The sequence below is a fragment of the Lotus japonicus genome, chromosome 5, assembly GCF_012489685.1.
Source record: "Lotus japonicus ecotype B-129 chromosome 5, LjGifu_v1.2".
In the NCBI taxonomy this organism is placed as follows: Eukaryota; Viridiplantae; Streptophyta; class Magnoliopsida; order Fabales; family Fabaceae; genus Lotus; species Lotus japonicus.
In genome coordinates, this window is record NC_080045.1 from 11,013,493 (window position 1) to 11,033,152 (window position 19,660).

The following is a 19,660-nucleotide window of genomic DNA, read 5'->3' on the forward strand; positions in this document are numbered from 1 at the left end:
TTTTTGGTGATCTAGCTATTAAAATGGATTTTAAAAAAAGAGATAAAGGCTAGAGATAAATACATTATCAAGTTTTCAATAGCTATGATTTAAATTTAATTTATATTCAGAATTTTAATTAAGCTTAAATTTAATCATAAAATTGAAATAAGTGCAATCTTGTGAAACAAAACTTGTCTAGTGAAGTGATAAGATTAAAAAACAGAAAAATTCTATCTCCAATGGAGAGGGTGCACGAAATTCTTAGTGCTTGTGGTGATCTTGTCATTCTTTCTCACTCAACACTATAAATAGAGGTTTGTGGTTGAGGGAAATCTCATTCACACCTGAAGCTGCTTCTCACCCTCACTAAAAGTACACTTGAGGAATCATCAAACCTCAAGCTCCCTTCTCCTCCCTTTGGGAAAACCTTTTCCTTCTTCTTCCCTCATAGGAGTATCATATTTGCTTGGTGGAGTTTCTCGTTTTCTTAGAGCAAGGAGGTTTGGATTCTTGCGGGTTCTTGGCGTTTGTCCGTTCGTTCGTGACTTTCTCTTACCTTCTTCAAGAGGATTTTAATCTTCTATGGAGGATTTCTTTTGGGTGCATGTATTTCAAGATCAATAGGCCAAGGTAAGGGTACCTTCTGTCTAGTGCGTGCGTCTGTGTGCTTTTTATTTTCTTACATGATATGTGAAGTGAAGGTGTTCAAGGCGTTAAATTGATTGATTAATTGTCTTGGTTGTTGCTATTTCTTTGAATTAATATCATGCTTACTTTTGTTGGTTGTTTGATTAAGGGGATAGACCTTAATCTTGTTGTTGGTATTTTGATTAAGCGGATATACCTTAATCTTGTTTTTGGTTGTTTGATTAAGGGGATAGAACTTAATCTTATCGGTGGTATTCTGATATCTTGTTTTTAAAGTAGAAGATATGTTGTTATTTTGTTTTAAATTGAAGATATGTTGTTAGTATCTTAAATTTTGAAGATAAGGTTTTAATTTGATAAGGTTGTACTCTTTTAAATTTTGAACTTCTTAAAGTTTGAAATTTGAATTTGGGTTAGCTACTAAACCCTAAACCCTAAACCCTAAAACAAAATAACAACATATCTTCTACTTTAAAAACAAGATATCAGAATACCACCGATAAGATTAAGTTTTATCCCCTTAATGAAACAACCAAAAACAAGATTAAGGCATTAACCCTTTTGTTTGGTAATTGCTACTTGGGCGCTTAACGCTATTAGGTCGTGAAGTTGACTTATGTAACGCCCTAATTTCTGAACTGGGGATTACATTATTAACCCAATCAATTGTGGGGACCAACTCGGTTTTGTTTTCTTTTCAAAAGAGTGACAATTTCGAAACTCAAAAGTCCACCATCACCCAAGCAAGGCCCGAGAAGTTCTTAGGTAAGCGCGTCGGGCATAATGCCTCATTAAAAGCTGTCTTGCCTAGACAGAACAACCCGAATACTTACTTGAACTCAAATGAGATTTTCAAATCACTTTTCAAAAATTGATTCAATTGTCGTCTTTAAATTTTAAATTTTCTATCGTCGGTTTGAATTTCGAACTTTGCGCTAGCGGTTTTAACTAGGTTTTTATTCAGGATATTATTTATATTATTGTTATCGTAATAACCATTGTTTTAATTTGGATATTGTTAGTTGGAAAATGATAAGGTTTTTGAAAGATTACTAAAATGGAGTAATAAATCGATTTTGAACTTAAGGAATAATTGAATCGATTTTTGAAAAGTGATTTGAAAAGATATTGAAAATCTCATTTGAGTTCAAGTAAGAACTCGGGTTGTTCTGTCTAGGCAAGAACGCTTTTAATGAGGCATTGTGCCCGGCCCGCTTACCTGGGAACTTCTCGGGCCTTGCTTAGGTGATGGTGGGCTTTTGAGTTTCGAAATTGTCACCATTTTGAAAAGAAGAAGGAAAAAACCGAGTTGATCCCCACAATTGATTGGGTTACTAATGTAATCACCGGTTCAGAAATTGGGGCGTTACATGGGCATTACAACTTGCTTGACTATGGAGAGTTTATGGATTGCAACGTGGCTATGCAGTTGGGCGACGAGAAGCTTGAGGCGGCGGAGATAAAGATCTTTGAATTGTTGTATAACTTCGCTAAATTGACTTTGTGATTTTCAACGTTAGCTTAGATACTATTTTGAATTTCACCGCTATCTATTTAATTAAACTTGGTTTATTAGTAAATAAATATTTGGGTACTATTATTATTATTCGCAATGATATCTTGATTTTGGAAATTGAACTAATTAATTGTTTTTGGAAAAGGTTTTTTAAATTGATATCAAAAATATCATTTGAGTTCAAGTAAGAACTCGGGTTGTTCTGTCTAAGGAAAGAAAAGCTTTTAATGAGGCATTGTGCCCGGCCAGCTTACCTGGGAACATCGGGAGTCATTGCTTGGGTGATGATGGGTCTTGGTTTTCGAAAATATCACCTTTAGAAAGAAAAAAAAAACTGAGTTAGTCTCCATATTTATTGTGTTACTAATGTGATCCCCGGTTTAGAAATTGGGGCGTTACACATATTAAAATTAAGTGGAAGTAAATAACCAACAATGCATACAACAACAACAACAATAATAATAATAATAATAATAATAATAATAATAATAATAATAATAATGTTCTGAGTGCGAGCATGGTTGGGTATTATAGTAAGTGTTCCCGACCCATACTCACTACTTTTTTCGGGTATCTACCCATGCCCAAACCTCATACCTATCAAGTGAATTTTTACTCAACTCATGGTAGGTATTTTGTGCGGGTACTCAATGATTCGAGACCTATTGTCATCTCTATCCGAGATCGTTCCTTTCATTCTCATTTGCTTACCAAAATAAATATTAATTATTTAAAATTCATAGAAATATTTAACTTTGATTTTCCTTTTTTTCTCTGTTGAGGATTTTTTTTAACAAGTTGAGGATTTGTTATATCATATGAGAATTAGCCAAATTTTCGTGTTTTAGTAATAACGTTTTTATTTTGTTCTATTGAAAAAGTTTCTTGATAGCTTCTCAACTTTCCAATATATACTTTCAAAAAAAAACTTTCCAATATATGAGTTTCTAATTATTTGTATTTAGATCTTTTAAAAAAAAATTATTTATATTTAGATTTAGATTTTTTTTCGAAATTTATTTAGATTTAGACTAATAGATATATGATTGATTATTTTTTATTTGTACAAATAGGTATTTTTTAAAATCATAAATATAAATTACATATCTCAGAATTGATCCCTGACCTTCCCACCCCAACACATATGTCTCATAACTCTTACAAAATAAACTAATTATTGATATCAAAGGTGGTTTGTTTTCTTTGAAAAAAAAAGGTTGTTTGTTTCTCTCTAAATCATCTATGATCAAAAGTAAATCCTGTAGATACGAGACATATTCTTGAATTAAAACTTCAATACTTTAACCAAAAAAGAAACACCAATAACAATTTTAACTGAAGTGACTACCTAATACAGAAACAAAAACAAAAGAAAAAAGTGTTGTAAACCAACCGAGGATGTCTTGGAAGATTACTTTATAAAATCACCAAATCCTAATTAATCAGCCAAAAATCACAAAGATTTTAGGTTAAAAAAAAAGAAAACTGAATTTTATTTTATACATCGGAAAACTATACAACAAAGTGAAACTACACAAACCTCCCGAGAATCGGAAAACTATACAACAAAGTGAAACTACACAAACCTCTAGAAAATCACGCAGAAGCGATCTGCAAGTCCGAGCAAGGATCTCCAACACCGTCAAGCCCGCCGATAGCGGCAAAAACTTAGTTAAGAAATCCGCTACACCATTGCATTAGCGAGAGACTACCACCTTATAGAAACTACCCAATTTCTCCCAGGAAGTGAATTTTTTTAATAAGGAAAGAAGAAAAAAAAAGAAACAAAAGGAAAATAAGAAGAAGAAAAAGAGAAGAAGAAGAAGAACACAATTAGCAGCGAAAACACACAGAGAAATCAAAGCTGAAATTAAAAAAAAATAAAAAAAAATTGACAGAGAGAGAGAAGCGTAGCCATAACCGAAGCTTCGAAGATTTGAAAGCAGCAAGTGAAGTTCTTCGTGTAAAAATTCGTGAACTGTGCTGAGGTAAGAACTCAATCAATGCTTAGTTTTTGCTCTTCATTGTGCTTCCTTGCATTCAAATTTCAATTGTTTTCGTTCTAATTTCAATTCTGTTGAACTCAGTGATCCAAGTTCGGGATTTCTCGGAAGCAATGAGGATTTTCAGAATTGTTGTTGTTCAAGTGATGTGAGGTGTTTCGGATTCAAACTTAGGGTTTTGATTTCCCATACAACAATTTTTGTTGATTTTGTTTTGGTTTGGTTTCATCTCTAGGGTTTTGTGGGTGGGAAGTGGGGATTTGCCTTTGCATTGTGTGGTCAGTTGGTGTGTGAATTTTGGGCATAAGGGTAACTGTTTTCACTTCAGAGTTGCTGATTTGGCTTCTGTTGCTGTTATTTTGATGGTTAATGCTTCTGCTTGTTCTGGTCTGCAGAGGTTGGTTTGTGTTCAGTGATGTGGGAGAGGGGAAGTTTTGGGTTATTTGGAAGCAGAAGAAGTAACTGGAATTTGGCTCGAATTGAAGTTACAGGTGGGTGGGTTGTTTTCTGATTTGTCTGGTGGTGTGGTGTATGAATCTGTTTGTTGAGAAATGCTACCCGGGCGGCAGCAGAGCTCGAGAGTCGATTTGGGTGAATTAAAGGCCCAAATTGTGAACAAGGTTGGAGCGGATAAGTCGAAGCGGTACTTTTATTACTTGAACAGGTTTCTGAGTCAGAAGTTGAGCAAGGCTGAGTTTGATAAGTTATGTTATCGGGTGCTTGGGAGGGAGAACCTTCCATTGCACAATCATTTTATAAGATCAATCTTGAAGAATGCCTGCCAAGCCAAGATACCGCCACCAACCCAGCCATCAGCTCCTCCAAAATTGGGAGCGCATGTTACTAATGTATCTCCCAGTAGAGAAGATGGACATGAGCAGAGTGTTGCTACCTTTCAAAATCAAAGTGCATCGATCTGGTCAAACGGGGTTTTGCCGGTGTCCCCGCGTAAGTTAAGGTCTGGAGTACGCGACCGGAAGCATAAAGATAGACCAAGCCCTCTTGGTCCAAATGGGAAAGTTGATTCTGTTGCTCCTCAATCCACTGCTACAGAGGACAGTGGCACTAGGGTTCACATAGAGAATGGAACTCTCACTCCATGTGATTATCAGAGACCAATACACCATCTGCAAGAAGTTTCTGAGCTACCTAAGAATGGTGAGGGGGGTGCTGTACAGAGACCAGCTAAAAAACCAAGAATATATGGCAAAGGGATGAGCAAAACACCAATTGTTGAAGATGGGGAGGAGGTGGAGCAGTTGAACCGCCTCAGTTTTGCCAGAAGTCCCCTGATAGCACCACTTGGGATTCCTCACTGCTCTGCAAGTGTGGGTGGGGCCCGCAAATCATTGCCAGTGAATAGCGCTAGTGATTTTGTTAGTTTTTGTGACAGTGGTAGTTTACCTGATACAGATACACTGAGAAGGCGCATGGAGCAGATTGCTACTGTACAGGGTCTTGGAGGTGTTTCTATGGAATGTGCAAATATGTTGAATAATGTGTTGGATTCGTACCTGAAAAGGTTGATCAGGTCTTGTGTCGATTTAGTGAGCGCTAGGTCTGCGAATGAGAATGAGCCGACCAAGCTCCCTGTCTCAAAACCGCAGATTCAGGGGAAGATCATGAATGGCATGTGGCCAAACAATCAGTCACATGTGCAGCAGAGTCCTGGTGGGCCGGCAGAGCCTGAACTTGAACACAGACCCCAGATCTCCATATCTTTGCATGATTTTAAAGTTGCCATGGAACTAAATCCACAGCAACTCGGAGAAGATTGGCCACTACAGTTGGAGAAACTTTCTATGCAATCCTTAGAGAAATAACACACCTTATCAAGTCTTTTTTTTCAAGGCTGGGTCTGTTTCATTTGAATCTGATGGTTCAGCTAGCAATGATTGGTGGTGATTATCGGCGCGCTTAGCTCTGACAGATTGGCAGGAAAACCCGATGATCAATCAATACTGGTTTAAAACTGCAACCAGTAGCCAGAGGATTGGTTGCACTGTTGTATGATTAGCATTTATGTTGGCTGTTTTTGCTTTACAGCCAATAAGACTTAGAAAGTTTTGCAGGGATAATACTATTGTGTAGCTCAGTAGCTGGGAATGGGACTAAGAGCTCAAGGGTTGCTCTGTATGTATTTTTAGCATATGAGGATTGATTAAAATTCAATATTAATAACACGTCAACATCAATTGAAATTTCCTTGATTATTATTTCATTTCATGTTTTATTTCTTGTCTATTTACCAAGTGGGTATTTCAAAAAACAAAAACCAAGTGGGTTGAAACTTGCACGTTTCTTTCCGTTCTAATTAATTTTGGTAAACTATAAAGGAATTTTAGTAAAACCAATATTGACAATCCATGCATTGATAGCCGGTCCCAAGCCAGGGGAAGGAAGAGAGTTGTAGAGAGTTGTGTTAGGTCTTGGCGGCCAACATAAAATTCATCGATATTTTCAATATGGATCAGTCCATGTAAGATTGATAGTTCTATTCCAGCAATGCAAATAAATGATCATGCAATTAATCATGAGGTTCTTTTGGAAATGTCTATGTCTGTTTTGACTTTAATCATGATTTTGCCATTTGGCTTGGTTCTAAACTATGTTTACAACAGCCAATTGAAGAATTTACAGAAAAATGCAGAGAGAGCATGTTTAAAGTTCACAGATTGGCATGCAAAAGCAAAAGCAATTGAATTTAACATGGTATGTTGGTATGTATATTAGGAGTAAAATGAATTCAGCACTGAATCAATTAGAATTCTATGTCGGCTATACTGAAAGGTCTAAAGCACATTTTCTTTTGAATGCACAGTATCCTTCTAGTGAGATCACGTAATAATTCGTTCAAAACATTATCTCAGTCTGTCAGTGAGTGTTTGGTTTGTTTTCATTTTTAGTTGTTAGGATTTATTACAATTAAAAAAATATCACTTTATTTTGTTGTGTGAGAGATATTCAACCACTCCATTGTCATTAGGCTTAATTGCACTTTAGGTCCCTCAACTATTGTTTTTCTGCGAAAATCGTCCCCAAACTTTAAAATTAGCAAAAAAACGTCCTCTAACTATACATGTTGCACTTTTGGTCTGCCGTTTGCCTTCCGTGAGAAAACTAACGTGAGAAGCTGATATGGCTCCCCCACGCATGTCTCACGTGACTTTCCTCAGAGAGCTTGATGATTGAACAAGTCACATGCTTCAGAGGGAGAGGCAAGGAATGAAAAACCCCTCTTTTAAGGGTTTCATGGTGAAGAAGACGATAGAGGAGGGAGATGACTATTGGAGCCTTTTAGAGTCACGGGACTTGTCCAATCATCAAGCTCTCTGAGGAAAGTCACTTGAGACACGCGTGAGGGAGCCACATCAGTTTCTCATGTTAGTTTTCTCACGGAAGGCAAACGACAGACCAAAAGTGCAATGGCATGTATAGTTGGAGGACGTCTTTTGCTAATTTTGAAGTTTGGGGACGATTTTTGCAGGAAGACAATAGTTGGGGGACCAAAAGTGCAATTAAGCCTTGTCATTATTACTCATTTCATTATTCCCGTCTTGAAACTAAATATTCTCTAAATGATCAAAATTTATTTATCAGATTTTTGTGTTTTCTTTCCTTCATCTTTCTCTCCTCCAAACCAAACAAAGCCGCATGTCTATATTGCAAATGATATATATTACCATTTACCAACTTCTTAAAAACTAGGGGTGAACATGGGCCGGGTAAATCCAATGAACCCGCCCAACCCAATCCGATCCAATAGAAAAAATGCGGGTTGGATCGGGCAATCGGGTTAGTCGGATGGATTTTACTACAACCCAACCAAGTTCGGATCGGATTTCGGATTCAGTTCAAATTCATCCAACCCAACCCAGAATCCATACATATAATAATAATTTTTATAATTTTACTCATACTTGGAGTGCTAGTGTCGGAGTGATGACTTTTTGAAACTTTAAGACTTAAGTATTTGTAGTTATTTGTCATATTTGAACTTAGAGTATTTGTTCGTAGTTATTTGTTACATGTTTATATATAGTTATTTGGCATGTTAGAGACATCTAAGTTCTAAGTGTCATGACATGACATTTAGTGTTGTTTTTCACTTTTTAGATACTATTTATATTAGATTGTTTCATGTCATTTGGTAATGAAATTTTATATTTTCATGATATTTGACTATATGTCATTTATGTGATATTATTTCTATAACTTTTTGTGTCTTTTTCATGCTATTTAGTATTATAACATATTTATTACTTTTTATAACTTTTTTCTGAATTTATAATAATTTTTATAAGATTTTTTAATATTTCAGATATATTATTATTTTAATATAGTGACCCAATAAATCCATCCAACCCAATCCAAACTTCGTCGGGTTGGTTCGGATCGGGTCCGAAGAAGAAATTCGTGAAATCCAACCCAACCAAACCCAGCCAATTTTGATCGGTTCGGATTTTATTTTGACAAAAATCCATCCAACCCAACCCATGTGCACCCCTATTAAAAACTGATATTCACTTTTCAAAAATTATACCAATAACAATAATGCTCTGTTTGTATCGGGTGATTTTGTATGGATGGAAAAGCATGGGAAGGTAAAATGGCTGGAAAACTGGTTTCTTATGTGTTTGGCACACACATGGAAAGGAAAGTGATGGGAAAACCGTACAATACTGTAGCTTGTCAGTTTTCTTCTCACTAGTGGCGTGAAAATGCTTTTTTAGCGTGGAATCAGTGTAAAAACCCATCATCTCCCTTCTTTGTTATATATAAATTATTATAAAAATATATATTGAGGGTATAATAGCACTTAGGTAAATATTACTCTCACTTTTCCTTTCATTCTTACTTCTTTTTCAATCAATCCAAACAACTTCAAAATCACCTCATTTTTTATTTATATTTCTTCCACTCATATTCCTTCCTTTTATATTTCTTCCACTCATTTTCACATCTGCATCCAAACAGACCATATATGTTCCACTTGATATAGTGGTCGATATTTGGAAGTTTCGTTATTCTACCCTCTGTTGACATACAAATTCATCTGTTTCACAATGAATCAATAAAAATATTGTCTGAATCAAATGTTATTGAGAAATCTCATATTAACTAAACGTATGACTAAAGTACTCTTTATATATGGAAAGACAATTTTCGCATCAAAGCTGTTTTTAGGTTACAATTTACGTGAAGAGTTTAATTTTAATATACTGAAAGCCAACCAATGAAATTTTAAAAATGTATCAAATTAATTATTTATATTAAATAAAAAAAACTGTTTTTCTCCTACTTCTTTGAAATATGATTTGTTTGCAGTATAAAAAATATTTACGCTATCTGTTCATTTAGATTTTTCTCTTATTTGAACTATGCAAATGGGACTTTTTATTTCTGATAATTATTTTGGTACATTAACCAAATGTAATATATGGCTCATGTATAGTAATTACAGTTTAAAACTAAGGGTTATTTCTTGCCTAGTGTAATTAGTTTAAATAGTATTAGATCTAATAAAAATTTAATATTATACAACTTTTTGTCATACACTATACAACTTATCATATCGTTTAAATTAATATAATCATGTGTGGTGGAGAGTGGTGGTGGGTGGTAGAGGTGCTAGTGGTGGTGGCGGCAGTGTAAGGTGATGGTTGTGGTGGTAGAGTGGTGGTGGTGGTGGTAGTGATGATGACGGTAGTGTAGGCACTACAAGAATATGACCTTTTACCGAAGGTCTTTTACCAACGTCCAAAAATTTGTGAGTAAAGGATCTCATTGCTGAATGATACATAATTTTGGCCAAAAAAAAGTTAAAAAGGAAATTAAAATGGCAATCAACCGTTGTTAATTTGACCGGAAATTTTAGCGCATGCATAACAGATGACCACAATCGTCTGTAGTTTGATAGGAAATTTCCGCGAGCCAGTATCGATAAGATTTTAATTCTTGAATAAACACAAATTTATAAGGGCGGAAAAATTGGCCTTCATATTACCGACATTTTGGGTCTTTAGTAATCTATAAATACAGACGTTGAAAACTAACAGTAATACCGACGACTTAAATCGTTGGTAACATATATACAACTGCGTCCCAAAAGGATAGGACGATAGCACAATTCAATTGAAAGCCTTTTCAAGTTAGCGTTTCTCTATTATTTTCATTTATTTTCTTTAGTTTTTAAATTATAATATTATTTTTATATTTTTGTGTTATTTTTTCAGTTTAGCTTTGTTTTTGTTATTGTGAGCATCCTATTTTTGTTCTAATAAGGTTAGTGTTTATGTTTAATCTTCAAATTTAATTTCTCATATTATTTTTATTGATTATGTTATCATTTTTTAATCCCTACCTTATTTTAAAATTGTATATGTTGTTGTCAAACTCTCCTTGCCTAGTAGGAATTTAGACTCGGGGAAAAGTATAGCTGATCAGGGCTCTTCTAAGTCTATATCTTCCAATAGGGGTGCTGTAATAAATGAAGCATCTCACGAATCACTTTCTTATAGTGACTATATGACAACTTTAGTACCCACAGCTGGAGAAGTTCTGATTTCTGAACTAGACTTTTAGATAAACATTTACGCTAACAATAGTGACATCATGTATAATGTTTAATGTAACGTCCAAATTTCTCAATCGGGAATCACATTAGTAATTCAACAAAGTCTAGGGACCAAACTCATATTTTATTTTTTAAAAAACGTTAGCGATTTTCTAAAAATACCCATCATCACCAAAGCTAAAAAGTGTGAAGAAAGATAAGGAAAAAAATTGAAGAACCATGCATGACTAAATTTTCCTCAAAGTTATATTTTTAGATTTTAAATTACTTTTATCTTTTAGTTTGAATTTTTTAATGAGAAAAAAGTTAAAGGCAAACTTATAATCCACATGAGAAAAATGAGAATGAGGGAGCTAAGTTAGTAGGAAATTCATAGGAAAATTTCTGATAAAAGATGTGGAAAATTTTGCAGGAAAAAGAATATATTGAAAAATTGTAAGAAAATGTGTAGGAAAGTACTGTAGGAAAATCTGCATGCACAAACCATAGGAAAATTCATGGAAAAGTGGAGGTGAAGTCCGCTTAAAAAATTGAAGGAATTTCACTAGAAAAAGGTTGTAGAAAAATCCAAAAAATGTATTCTGCGAAAAAGTTCCCAATCAAATTTAACTTTACTAGCGATTTTCCCGCTGATTTGAAATTCACATAAAAAATTAAAAATGTGTGGGAAAGTTAATGAGAAATTCTTCAGAACACTTGTACTTATTTTGGATAGAGCATATCCTCATACAATAAGTTGAATTGCATGGTATTGAAATGAACATGAAAGGAAACACAGCCAAAGACATGCCATTAGTGATTGTTCATAACTGTGATAGACGGAAAGAAAGAAGTCACTAGTTGTATAGAACTGGCAGTCGGGCACCACCCAAAAATAGGAAGGTAGCCTATTTATATGATAAGTGGTTCCCCAGTATGATTTAGAAGCAGAAATTCAAAAAAGTACAACACTATAAACTTCTAGTAGATGACAATTTCATTCCCTTCTTTACCTTAACTTTTCCAATAAAAAGATGGATGAGCTCCAGATTAACAGCTAGCCAGTGGCTTATCTTATTAGTAAATGGAATGAAAATATTGGCTATGTACATATAACCAAAATAAGAAGAGTGCGGAACAACTGCATTTGTACGAAAGGAAAAGAACAATACGATCACTGGGTTGAAGATGAATTGGACAGTGCGGCTTCTTCTTTGCAAATAGGGCACCAATTCTTCAGCCGCAGCCACTCCTGTATGCAAACCACATGAAATATATGCTCGCATTGTAGAGTGCCAACTTCATCTGCAACAATATATTCCTCCTACAAATTTAGGTTAATGTACCAATATCAGATCTTGGAAAAAAGATAATTTTAGCAGTTTTGTTATTCATCCATTAAAATCTACACTAGACCTCTATATATTCCTCTTATGAGAAAAGGAAAAATGAGGTCACTTTTTCTTTTCCTAAAAGGGAAGGTATATATGCTTGGATCTGGTAAACATGCAGTCGACTGCACTTCAGTCACACATCGAACCTATTTGATTAAGATTCAACTGCTCCCATTTCTAGCATGTATTTGTATCTGATTTACCAATATTTGATATGAACCATCTGATTTAAATCCAATGGTTATTATTGAATGACTTCAACAACTGCTTGAAAATGTGACGGCAGTCAATCCAGATTCGTACATAACTAGACTTAGAGAGCTCTTCTATGCTTGAAAATGTTGGAGACTTGTTATAAGAGAAATAACTCAAATGAGTGCTTAGTTCAAATATTTTAGTACTCTTAAATACTGATGGAGCCTTTACAATGTTATGCATACCAGCACCACTAAGTTTAAAACTGAAACACTGCTGTCCCTTTGTCGATGGATAATTTAGATCCGCTAGGATCAGATACAGAAACATTAATTAAAATTTATGAGGCAAATCGTTGGCTTGATATCATTTGAGCCATGATGATATTGATGATCAATGACACCCCATTTTCATGTAAAAGTAATATGAGCATCATTCTTACAAAAGCTTCATTATACAAATACCTGGCAAATGCAGCATTTGATATCATCCTTATCCTCATTATAATCCTCAGCTGCTTCTTCTGTAGGTCCAGGCTCAAAGATACTTCTCTTGAGGCATGCTGAAAGTGCTTCCTCTGTTAGAGTTGTGCTTACAGTTCCCATCTTCTCTTCCAGAGATAAGAGTTCCTATCATTGATATAAAAAAGAAAATTTATAGGTTTTAAGCCTAAGCATGCTGCATCCACAAGGATAGTAATCTCTTCTCAAAATCACCTCCTAAACAGTTACCTTACCAACCTCCCTCCTTTACCATAAACAGCAACAGGCCTAGGTATACCTTTTTGAAACATGCACTCTTAAAAATACGTTGCCGAAAATACTTTGATATGAGAAATGGATGTGATAAGCTGATATATAGAACCTTATTACATTAATATACCTCATATGACATGCTGTCAATATCCAACCGCATGTCTCTATGATGATCAAAGTTTAGTCCACTAAGGAACAAGTTGGTCTCTAGTAAGAGAATTTGCTGCAAAGACACAAACGAAAGAGTCAAATAACTTACCAACTATATCGAGTTAACTTTTGCTTAAAAATTACCTCGTGGGTTAGCTCTTCATCTTGTTCTATTCTCTCAAGTGCCAATAATACCTACATCCAAAAAAAAACTTTATTTGTAAGTTCTTTCATCGAAGAGCATATTAACCAGTATGTCTTCATGTGTTTAAAAGGACACTTACCTCTGCAATACCATCTATGTTGTAGCGACGAAAGCGGTCCTGACTAGTTAGAGCAGTGCTATATTCTGCAGGAGATACAGGCATAACACCATACAACTGCTCACTGCTAGAAATTGGTCTACTAAAAGAGCTTGGACGACCTAAAGGGTATGAAATGCCAGGAGCATTGCCAGAATGAGGCAATAGAGGTACCGTAACAGGGGACACATTAGTCGCCCTTTGGTGTTCATTTCCTTGGCTAGAAAATCTTCCCCTAGCACGACTACTAATTGATCTTTGAGCTCTAACTGATGCTGTGATACTGTCCCTGTGAGAAGGAACATTTATGGATCTTCTTGAATCGGATATACATATGGAATTTCTAGGGCCAGAATTCAGTCCTTCCATTGAAGAGCCCGTCATCTTTTTCCCTCTAACAGTGGAACTACTTTCCCCCTCACAGTTTCTCTTTTTTATCATTCCCTTCCTTTTATTAAAGGTTGAATCTGATGATGAACAACCAGTTGGGATAATGTCAGATATAGTGTTGCATCTGAGGTTTTGCAGCCCATACTTGCTAGCAACAGCACGTGTCACGGGACTAGTACTTTTAATTTCTTGCTGACGTAGCCCAGGCCTTCGATCAAAATTCCTTTGAGATTGGGTATCTGATGCTACACTAGAGCTTTGTACTTTCATTCGCATCACATTACTAGACTCTATTGAATTCCTTTTCAGCAGTGTATCAGATGAATCTGACTCGAAGGATAACATTTTCTGACGCTCTATAGAGGGTTTTCCTGGGTTTCTAGTCGTTCTAGAGGAACATCCAATAGCCTCCTTGCAACTTGAAGAGGACCGCATTGAAGACCTCAAAGATATACCTTCTTCAGAAGATCTGATATGAGCAACTTTCATAGGGTTAACTTTGCTGCTGCAGCCCAGTCGACTGCAATTTTTTCCATTTCGATCTCTAGTATTAGCAGTATCTCTAAATAAAAGGCCCATATTTTTTCTAGGGACTACCACCCCATTAATGCCTCTTTTACCAGAATATTCACCCATCAATTGTTTATCACCTTCAAATCTGCAACACATCGACATGATGTAGTAGTAATAAGATGATCAAACACTTTATAAAGGGCCATCATACTGAAGAAAAACAAAGCACTGAAAAAATAGCAATAACTGACAAAGCATAAATAATATTCAAACTTTAAGATTGTATGGTTCTCAAACAGAGACTCCTTGTTAACCAACAAGGTATTAATCAATGACAATAAGCACACATGCACCTTATTATCATAATCGGTAACGCCGTTTAATTGGATTGCCAATACTATGAAAGGGACCATAAACCCAGATTATCAACAATAATACTTAGCTGGAATGATTTAAAACAGAAATGAAATCAGGAAAAAGGGAAAAGAAGAAAGAAACTAATACATGATTAGATGATGATCAGAAGGAACAGGAAGAAAACATCATGATCCAATCCTAAACTACAAAGCAACATTCATGAATTGGTTACACAAGAAGCAACTAAGAACTCAGTAATGACATGAAAGTCTTCAATATGAATAGCTCATGCCAAACTCAAAGAAACAACAATAATATAAAAGTAGAAACTGATAGGACAAAGCATCACCACACAACAATCACAAAAAACAAAACATAAAAATAAAGAACAAATTTAATAAAATGAGGCGTTTTCCCCCGTCATTTCAGCGCTCAAAAAAGCTGAAAACAACAAATAAACGTAACAGAATCATTATTATCAAGTTCCAACTCCAAAAAGAAAGCAATCCAATTGGAATGAGACTTCCTCTTGTAAAAAAAATATATAAATAAAACCCAATTGGAATGAATGCATGACGAAGTAAAGATTGAACAAAGCAATGAAAAAACCGACGATAATCCCCCGGTTAAATTTCAAACAATCACTTATCTCAAAAGCTTAAGCTATTAATTGGACAAGGGTCAAATCAAACTCACCTAAAATGTTCTTAAATTCAACTTTTTAATTTGAAAGTGGGGAGAAAGGATCGAACTCTAGACTGATAAATCAGAGGGTATGATACATGTCAAACAATCACTTATCCCAAAAACAATGAATGGTTTTATATTAACATTAAAGAGGTGAGGAAAAGCTACCTTTTATTCTTGTTTGAGGGGGTGGAAATGGTGGTGGTAGTGGTGGTGGTGTCACCTGGAAACTGAGAAGAGAGAAGAAAGTTTTTAGAGAGGGGAGCACAAGTGCAAAACGTGTATGAATGATCCAATGCTGAGCAAACATTTATTTATTAAAAGCTGGACCAAGAAAACTTAAAAAATAAATATAATATTTAATTAATCATAAATAAGAGGACGAAACAGAAATGTTTCTTTGTGTTGCCGTCCTTCTAACTCCGAACTATGTACAGGCCTGCTCTTGAGTTGAGAGGGTGTCAAATTACTGCGTCTAAAATACAGCTTAGGATCCTCTGCAGGAACCTCGTTGACTCAGAGGTAACAACTGAAGGTGAACCAGGATGAAACAATAAGGGGCAGCTTGATGCATGCTTGCCTTCAAAGGGAGGACCTAGGATGAGGTCTTTGGTGGAGACATCATTAGAGTCATCTTCCAAGACTTGGCAAAATTTTGTAAATAAAATTGATATTGAAATCATAGACAAACTCGGTTTTATAAAAGTAGAAAAAAGTTTTGTTTCATTTAACATAACTACAATTGAGATGTGATTTACAAGATTACCCAAATTGATACATCATCTTTAATATTTTATCCCTAAAAGTAACATCATTTTATTATATCCAAATATCATTCATTTTTATAAACTAACTTTTACTCGTCTTTCCAAAACACAAATTCATTCTTTTAAATTTACTTCTATCAAGTTTATCAAACATAATTTTATCCAACTATAAAACAAAAAGGCCCTGTAGCCTAACCCTACCAAACTATAACGGTAATAAACACATTGGGGTTTTGGCAAAACAAAAACAAAAAACATATCGGGGTAAGTTTGAAGGTGAAGGTAGTGACTACCGAGGTCTGAAACAAAGGCACCAAATATCTTACCAATATAAACTTATTGTTAGGAGTCATATGAACTGCTATAATTGAATGATTGGGTATTAACACCAATACATGCACTATGTTAATTTGTTACAAACCCTGCTTAAAACCATGTTAACCCAAAGTGCAGGGTAGGAGCAATAAAAAATCCAAAGCCCCACGAGCCAATAGTTGCATACATATTCATATTTTTCTTTTATCAACAACCCAAATAAGAAAGCAAGTTTGCATATCACGAAAGTTCGCAAGTGTCCCCGAGGGTTAACTCAAGTGGTAAGAACTATGAGACACATAAGGGTTGGGGGGGAATGAAGGGTGAAGGAGCCAGGATTCAAACCTGGTGAAGGAATTAATTTAACAACTAACATTTGCCCATAAAAAAATGAAAGTTTGCAAGTTTGCATATATCACAAAAATTTATTCAATCCTTGCACTGTTGCACCATCATTTCCTATGGCAAGTATCTCTACAGATATCATGAAACTGAGTATGACAGATACCTTATGAAAATCAGTATGATTAAAGGGTTAAACTGAACACATGTGAGATTAATCCATTTCATAACTTGATTAGTTTCAACCTCTTTCAACCAATCCCTTCAATTCGCTCCTAGATGATTAAGGTTGACAATATCACCATAACTTCAAGTCAAAATGCCTAATAGCACAATATCTTAAAAAAAGTCAGGAATCAATTTTGTAGAAGAGGTACCTAAATACAGTACAAATAAGTAGAGATTGAACCTGAAAACATGTAAAAGACATTAAGATAAACAAACTGCAACTTAAAAGACTAACTGCAGCTAGATGATTTAACATTGTATAAAAAACACTCTTCCAAATGCCAAGCTCTATTCTTGCAATATCACCATTTGAAGGCAAGCCAAGACATCAAGCATAACTGTGTAGAACACTAGCACCCTTCATGGCCTGCTGGAAAAAATGAGCTTAATTTAAATTTCGCCATATCATAAATTCTACAGGAGCTTATTTTGAGAACTGTTATTTCACCACAGACGTTAGTTGTTATTCTTACATAACTTTCCACCAAAATTGTCTTTGATTATTCTAAGTAAATGAGGCTTCAAATATTTTCCCAATCAATTTTTTTTTATAAGCAAAAAATGCATTCAAGCAAGCACAAGGGGTGCTTAAACCCAAATACAAAGAGAGTTTACATAGATTAAGTTAAATGATTAGCAAATAAAAGGGAAAATAACAACACAGAAGAAAACAAGCCACTGGGCCTAGATAACAAAGATCCCACCCATCTGATACACATTAGCCTCCAAAAATATATATTAACAACTGCAATTGAGGAGAGATATCAGCATCATGGCTATATAGTTAAAACTAGCAGACCCACCATGCACCTAGAACATTGTGCTACAGTCTACCACCAAACCTCATCTTTCCTTGCAATTTCAGGTGTCACACTTATTTATGGAGAAAGAAAAATATAATGACTTAATAAGGAAATAGTACAAGATAGGTTAGGGAATCATATTCATGCATCATGTGTTCTACATATGACTACTCATTTTTTGTTATGCATGACAAATAGTAATAAAAAGGTGAAAAGGATTGAAGAATTACATACACTAATTCTTATTGTCAGTTACTATTGGTTATCTTCAATTGTTTCCTCATCAGCTGGTCATCTTCACTTGCTTCCTCAGAGGCATTAGGGAGTGATAGCAAACTCTCTCTATACATACCACATTGAAGCAAACTCTCTCTATACGTATTAAATGTGCACTGATCAAGCAGCAATCCTTTGTCGTTAAATATCACAAATCTTGCAAAGCCATTTGATCCAAAAATTTCACCATGTTTGGTGAAACATATTGGAAAAAAGACATTGTGGCGAATGTTACAAGTAGGAAAAACGAATAACTTAGTCCAAGATGACGACACTTTATAATCTTTCATCATCCAAATCTCAGCCATTGATTCCGCGTCACCCGGGTAACTTAAACTGAGACATTCTCCCAATACCTGCAAATAATACTCTTTATTTTCTAATTTCTTGACTAAAACTTGTGACAAAGGAATCTCTGACAAGCTCCTTTCTACCAAATCAAAGGCGATAATGACATGATGTTCGGTTTCATAAGAGATAACCAACCAATGCAGGGCCTGGTTCAAAAACTGCCCAGCTTTAAATTCACAACTATCCAAATCGATATACGGAACATTAGTACCCTGCAGGTAAAACCAGGAATTTGTTTTCATGGAAAAAAGGCGAATGCCTATAGGATCATTAGCTTCAATGTCGTCTTCGTGATACTCCTGCAAAGGAATCAATTCGATAAGTACAAGCAAGTAGTCATCTGTTAATCTATCATACCCAAAACCATTTATACAATCAATCATCTCATGAACATTGCCTGCAATTCTTCTGCGAACCCCGGTCGCCGGATTCCACACAAAGACATCACCCTGTGGATAGGCTACAAGAACAAACCCTCTACAAGAACCCAAGAACTCAACATCACTACTAGGATCATCAACACCATAAACACTATACATAGGAAGAGGAAATCTGAGGTTTACTACAGAAGCCTCATTGTGAAGTGGTGCATCTACATCTAGCGATTCAATTTCAGAATGATTATCTCTTGTGAGACAACGGTGGGTGGGTGCAGCAGCTAGGTCAAAATGGGATTTGCAGAATTGGGGATCGGAAATGAGAGATTGCAACGATTTGCACACCGATTTGAAACGAAGCAGAGATCGCACTGGTAGCCTCAACAGAATTTGAACGATCAAATCGTGAGGGAGAATGGAAGAAGAGAGAGTGGGTCTCTCTATGCTCCTTCGACTTCGACTCTGCTTGTTCATCTTTTACTGTGCTGGAATGGAAAGAGAGAGTCGCAACTCGCAATGGATACAAGAGTTGTAGTAGTGTTTTTGACGATCTAGAGGACAAAGGGTGGCGGTTTCAAACACCTACTATCGTGAGAATTTCATCCAAAATTTCATACTAACCAATTGAGTTAGGGTGAATGGTCACTTTGGTCCCTAAAGTTACACCAGTTGGGCAAATTCGTCCCTATTCTTCCAAAATGGGTCCCGTCGTCCCTGAAGTTTGAAAACGTCGGTCACGTTGGTCCCTACCTC

General features: G+C 35.4%; 3 protein-coding genes across 10 annotated transcripts; 1 reads left to right on the top strand and 2 right to left on the bottom strand.

The window, feature by feature from the left end:
- The first annotated feature begins 3,921 nt into the window (after positions 1 to 3,921).
- LOC130718910 (uncharacterized) lies at positions 3,922 to 6,350 on the top strand. Of its 5 annotated transcripts, XM_057569559.1 has the most exons (4): positions 3,922 to 4,134; positions 4,234 to 4,297; positions 4,385 to 4,458; positions 4,545 to 6,350. In XM_057569559.1, exon 4 carries the CDS (start codon positions 4,701 to 4,703, stop codon positions 5,970 to 5,972), a length of 1,272 nt encoding a protein of 423 aa, XP_057425542.1. In that variant the 5' UTR covers positions 3,922 to 4,134; positions 4,234 to 4,297; positions 4,385 to 4,458; positions 4,545 to 4,700; the 3' UTR covers positions 5,973 to 6,350. The 5 variants fall into 5 exon arrangements, with proteins under 5 accessions (XP_057425542.1, XP_057425540.1, XP_057425543.1 ...); XM_057569557.1 differs by having other exon boundaries at positions 4,234 to 4,458; XM_057569560.1 differs by lacking the exon at positions 4,385 to 4,458 and having other exon boundaries at positions 4,234 to 4,302.
- A 5,200-nt stretch (positions 6,351 to 11,550) lies between these two features.
- Positions 11,551 to 16,173, bottom strand: LOC130717225 (uncharacterized). 2 transcript variants are annotated; one of them, XM_057567374.1, is made up of 6 exons: positions 15,617 to 16,173; positions 13,484 to 14,549; positions 13,344 to 13,394; positions 13,177 to 13,272; positions 12,759 to 12,923; positions 11,551 to 12,029 (listed from the first exon to the last, which is right to left on the bottom strand). In XM_057567374.1, exons 2-6 carry the CDS (start codon positions 14,525 to 14,527, stop codon positions 11,880 to 11,882), a joined length of 1,506 nt encoding a protein of 501 aa, XP_057423357.1. In that variant the 5' UTR covers positions 14,528 to 14,549; positions 15,617 to 16,173; the 3' UTR covers positions 11,551 to 11,879. The 2 variants fall into 2 exon arrangements, with proteins under 2 accessions (XP_057423357.1, XP_057423358.1); XM_057567375.1 differs by lacking the exon at positions 15,617 to 16,173 and adding an exon at positions 14,909 to 15,073.
- An 892-nt stretch (positions 16,174 to 17,065) lies between these two features.
- Positions 17,066 to 19,443, bottom strand: LOC130717226 (F-box/kelch-repeat protein At3g06240-like). 3 transcript variants are annotated; one of them, XM_057567378.1, is made up of 3 exons: positions 18,928 to 19,111; positions 18,138 to 18,829; positions 17,066 to 17,467 (listed from the first exon to the last, which is right to left on the bottom strand). In XM_057567378.1, exons 1-2 carry the CDS (start codon positions 18,973 to 18,975, stop codon positions 18,152 to 18,154), a joined length of 726 nt encoding a protein of 241 aa, XP_057423361.1. In that variant the 5' UTR covers positions 18,976 to 19,111; the 3' UTR covers positions 17,066 to 17,467; positions 18,138 to 18,151. The 3 variants fall into 3 exon arrangements, with proteins under 3 accessions (XP_057423361.1, XP_057423360.1, XP_057423359.1); XM_057567377.1 differs by having other exon boundaries at positions 17,066 to 17,470; positions 18,138 to 19,443; XM_057567376.1 differs by having other exon boundaries at positions 18,138 to 19,441.
- Positions 19,444 to 19,660: the final 217 nt, after the last annotated feature.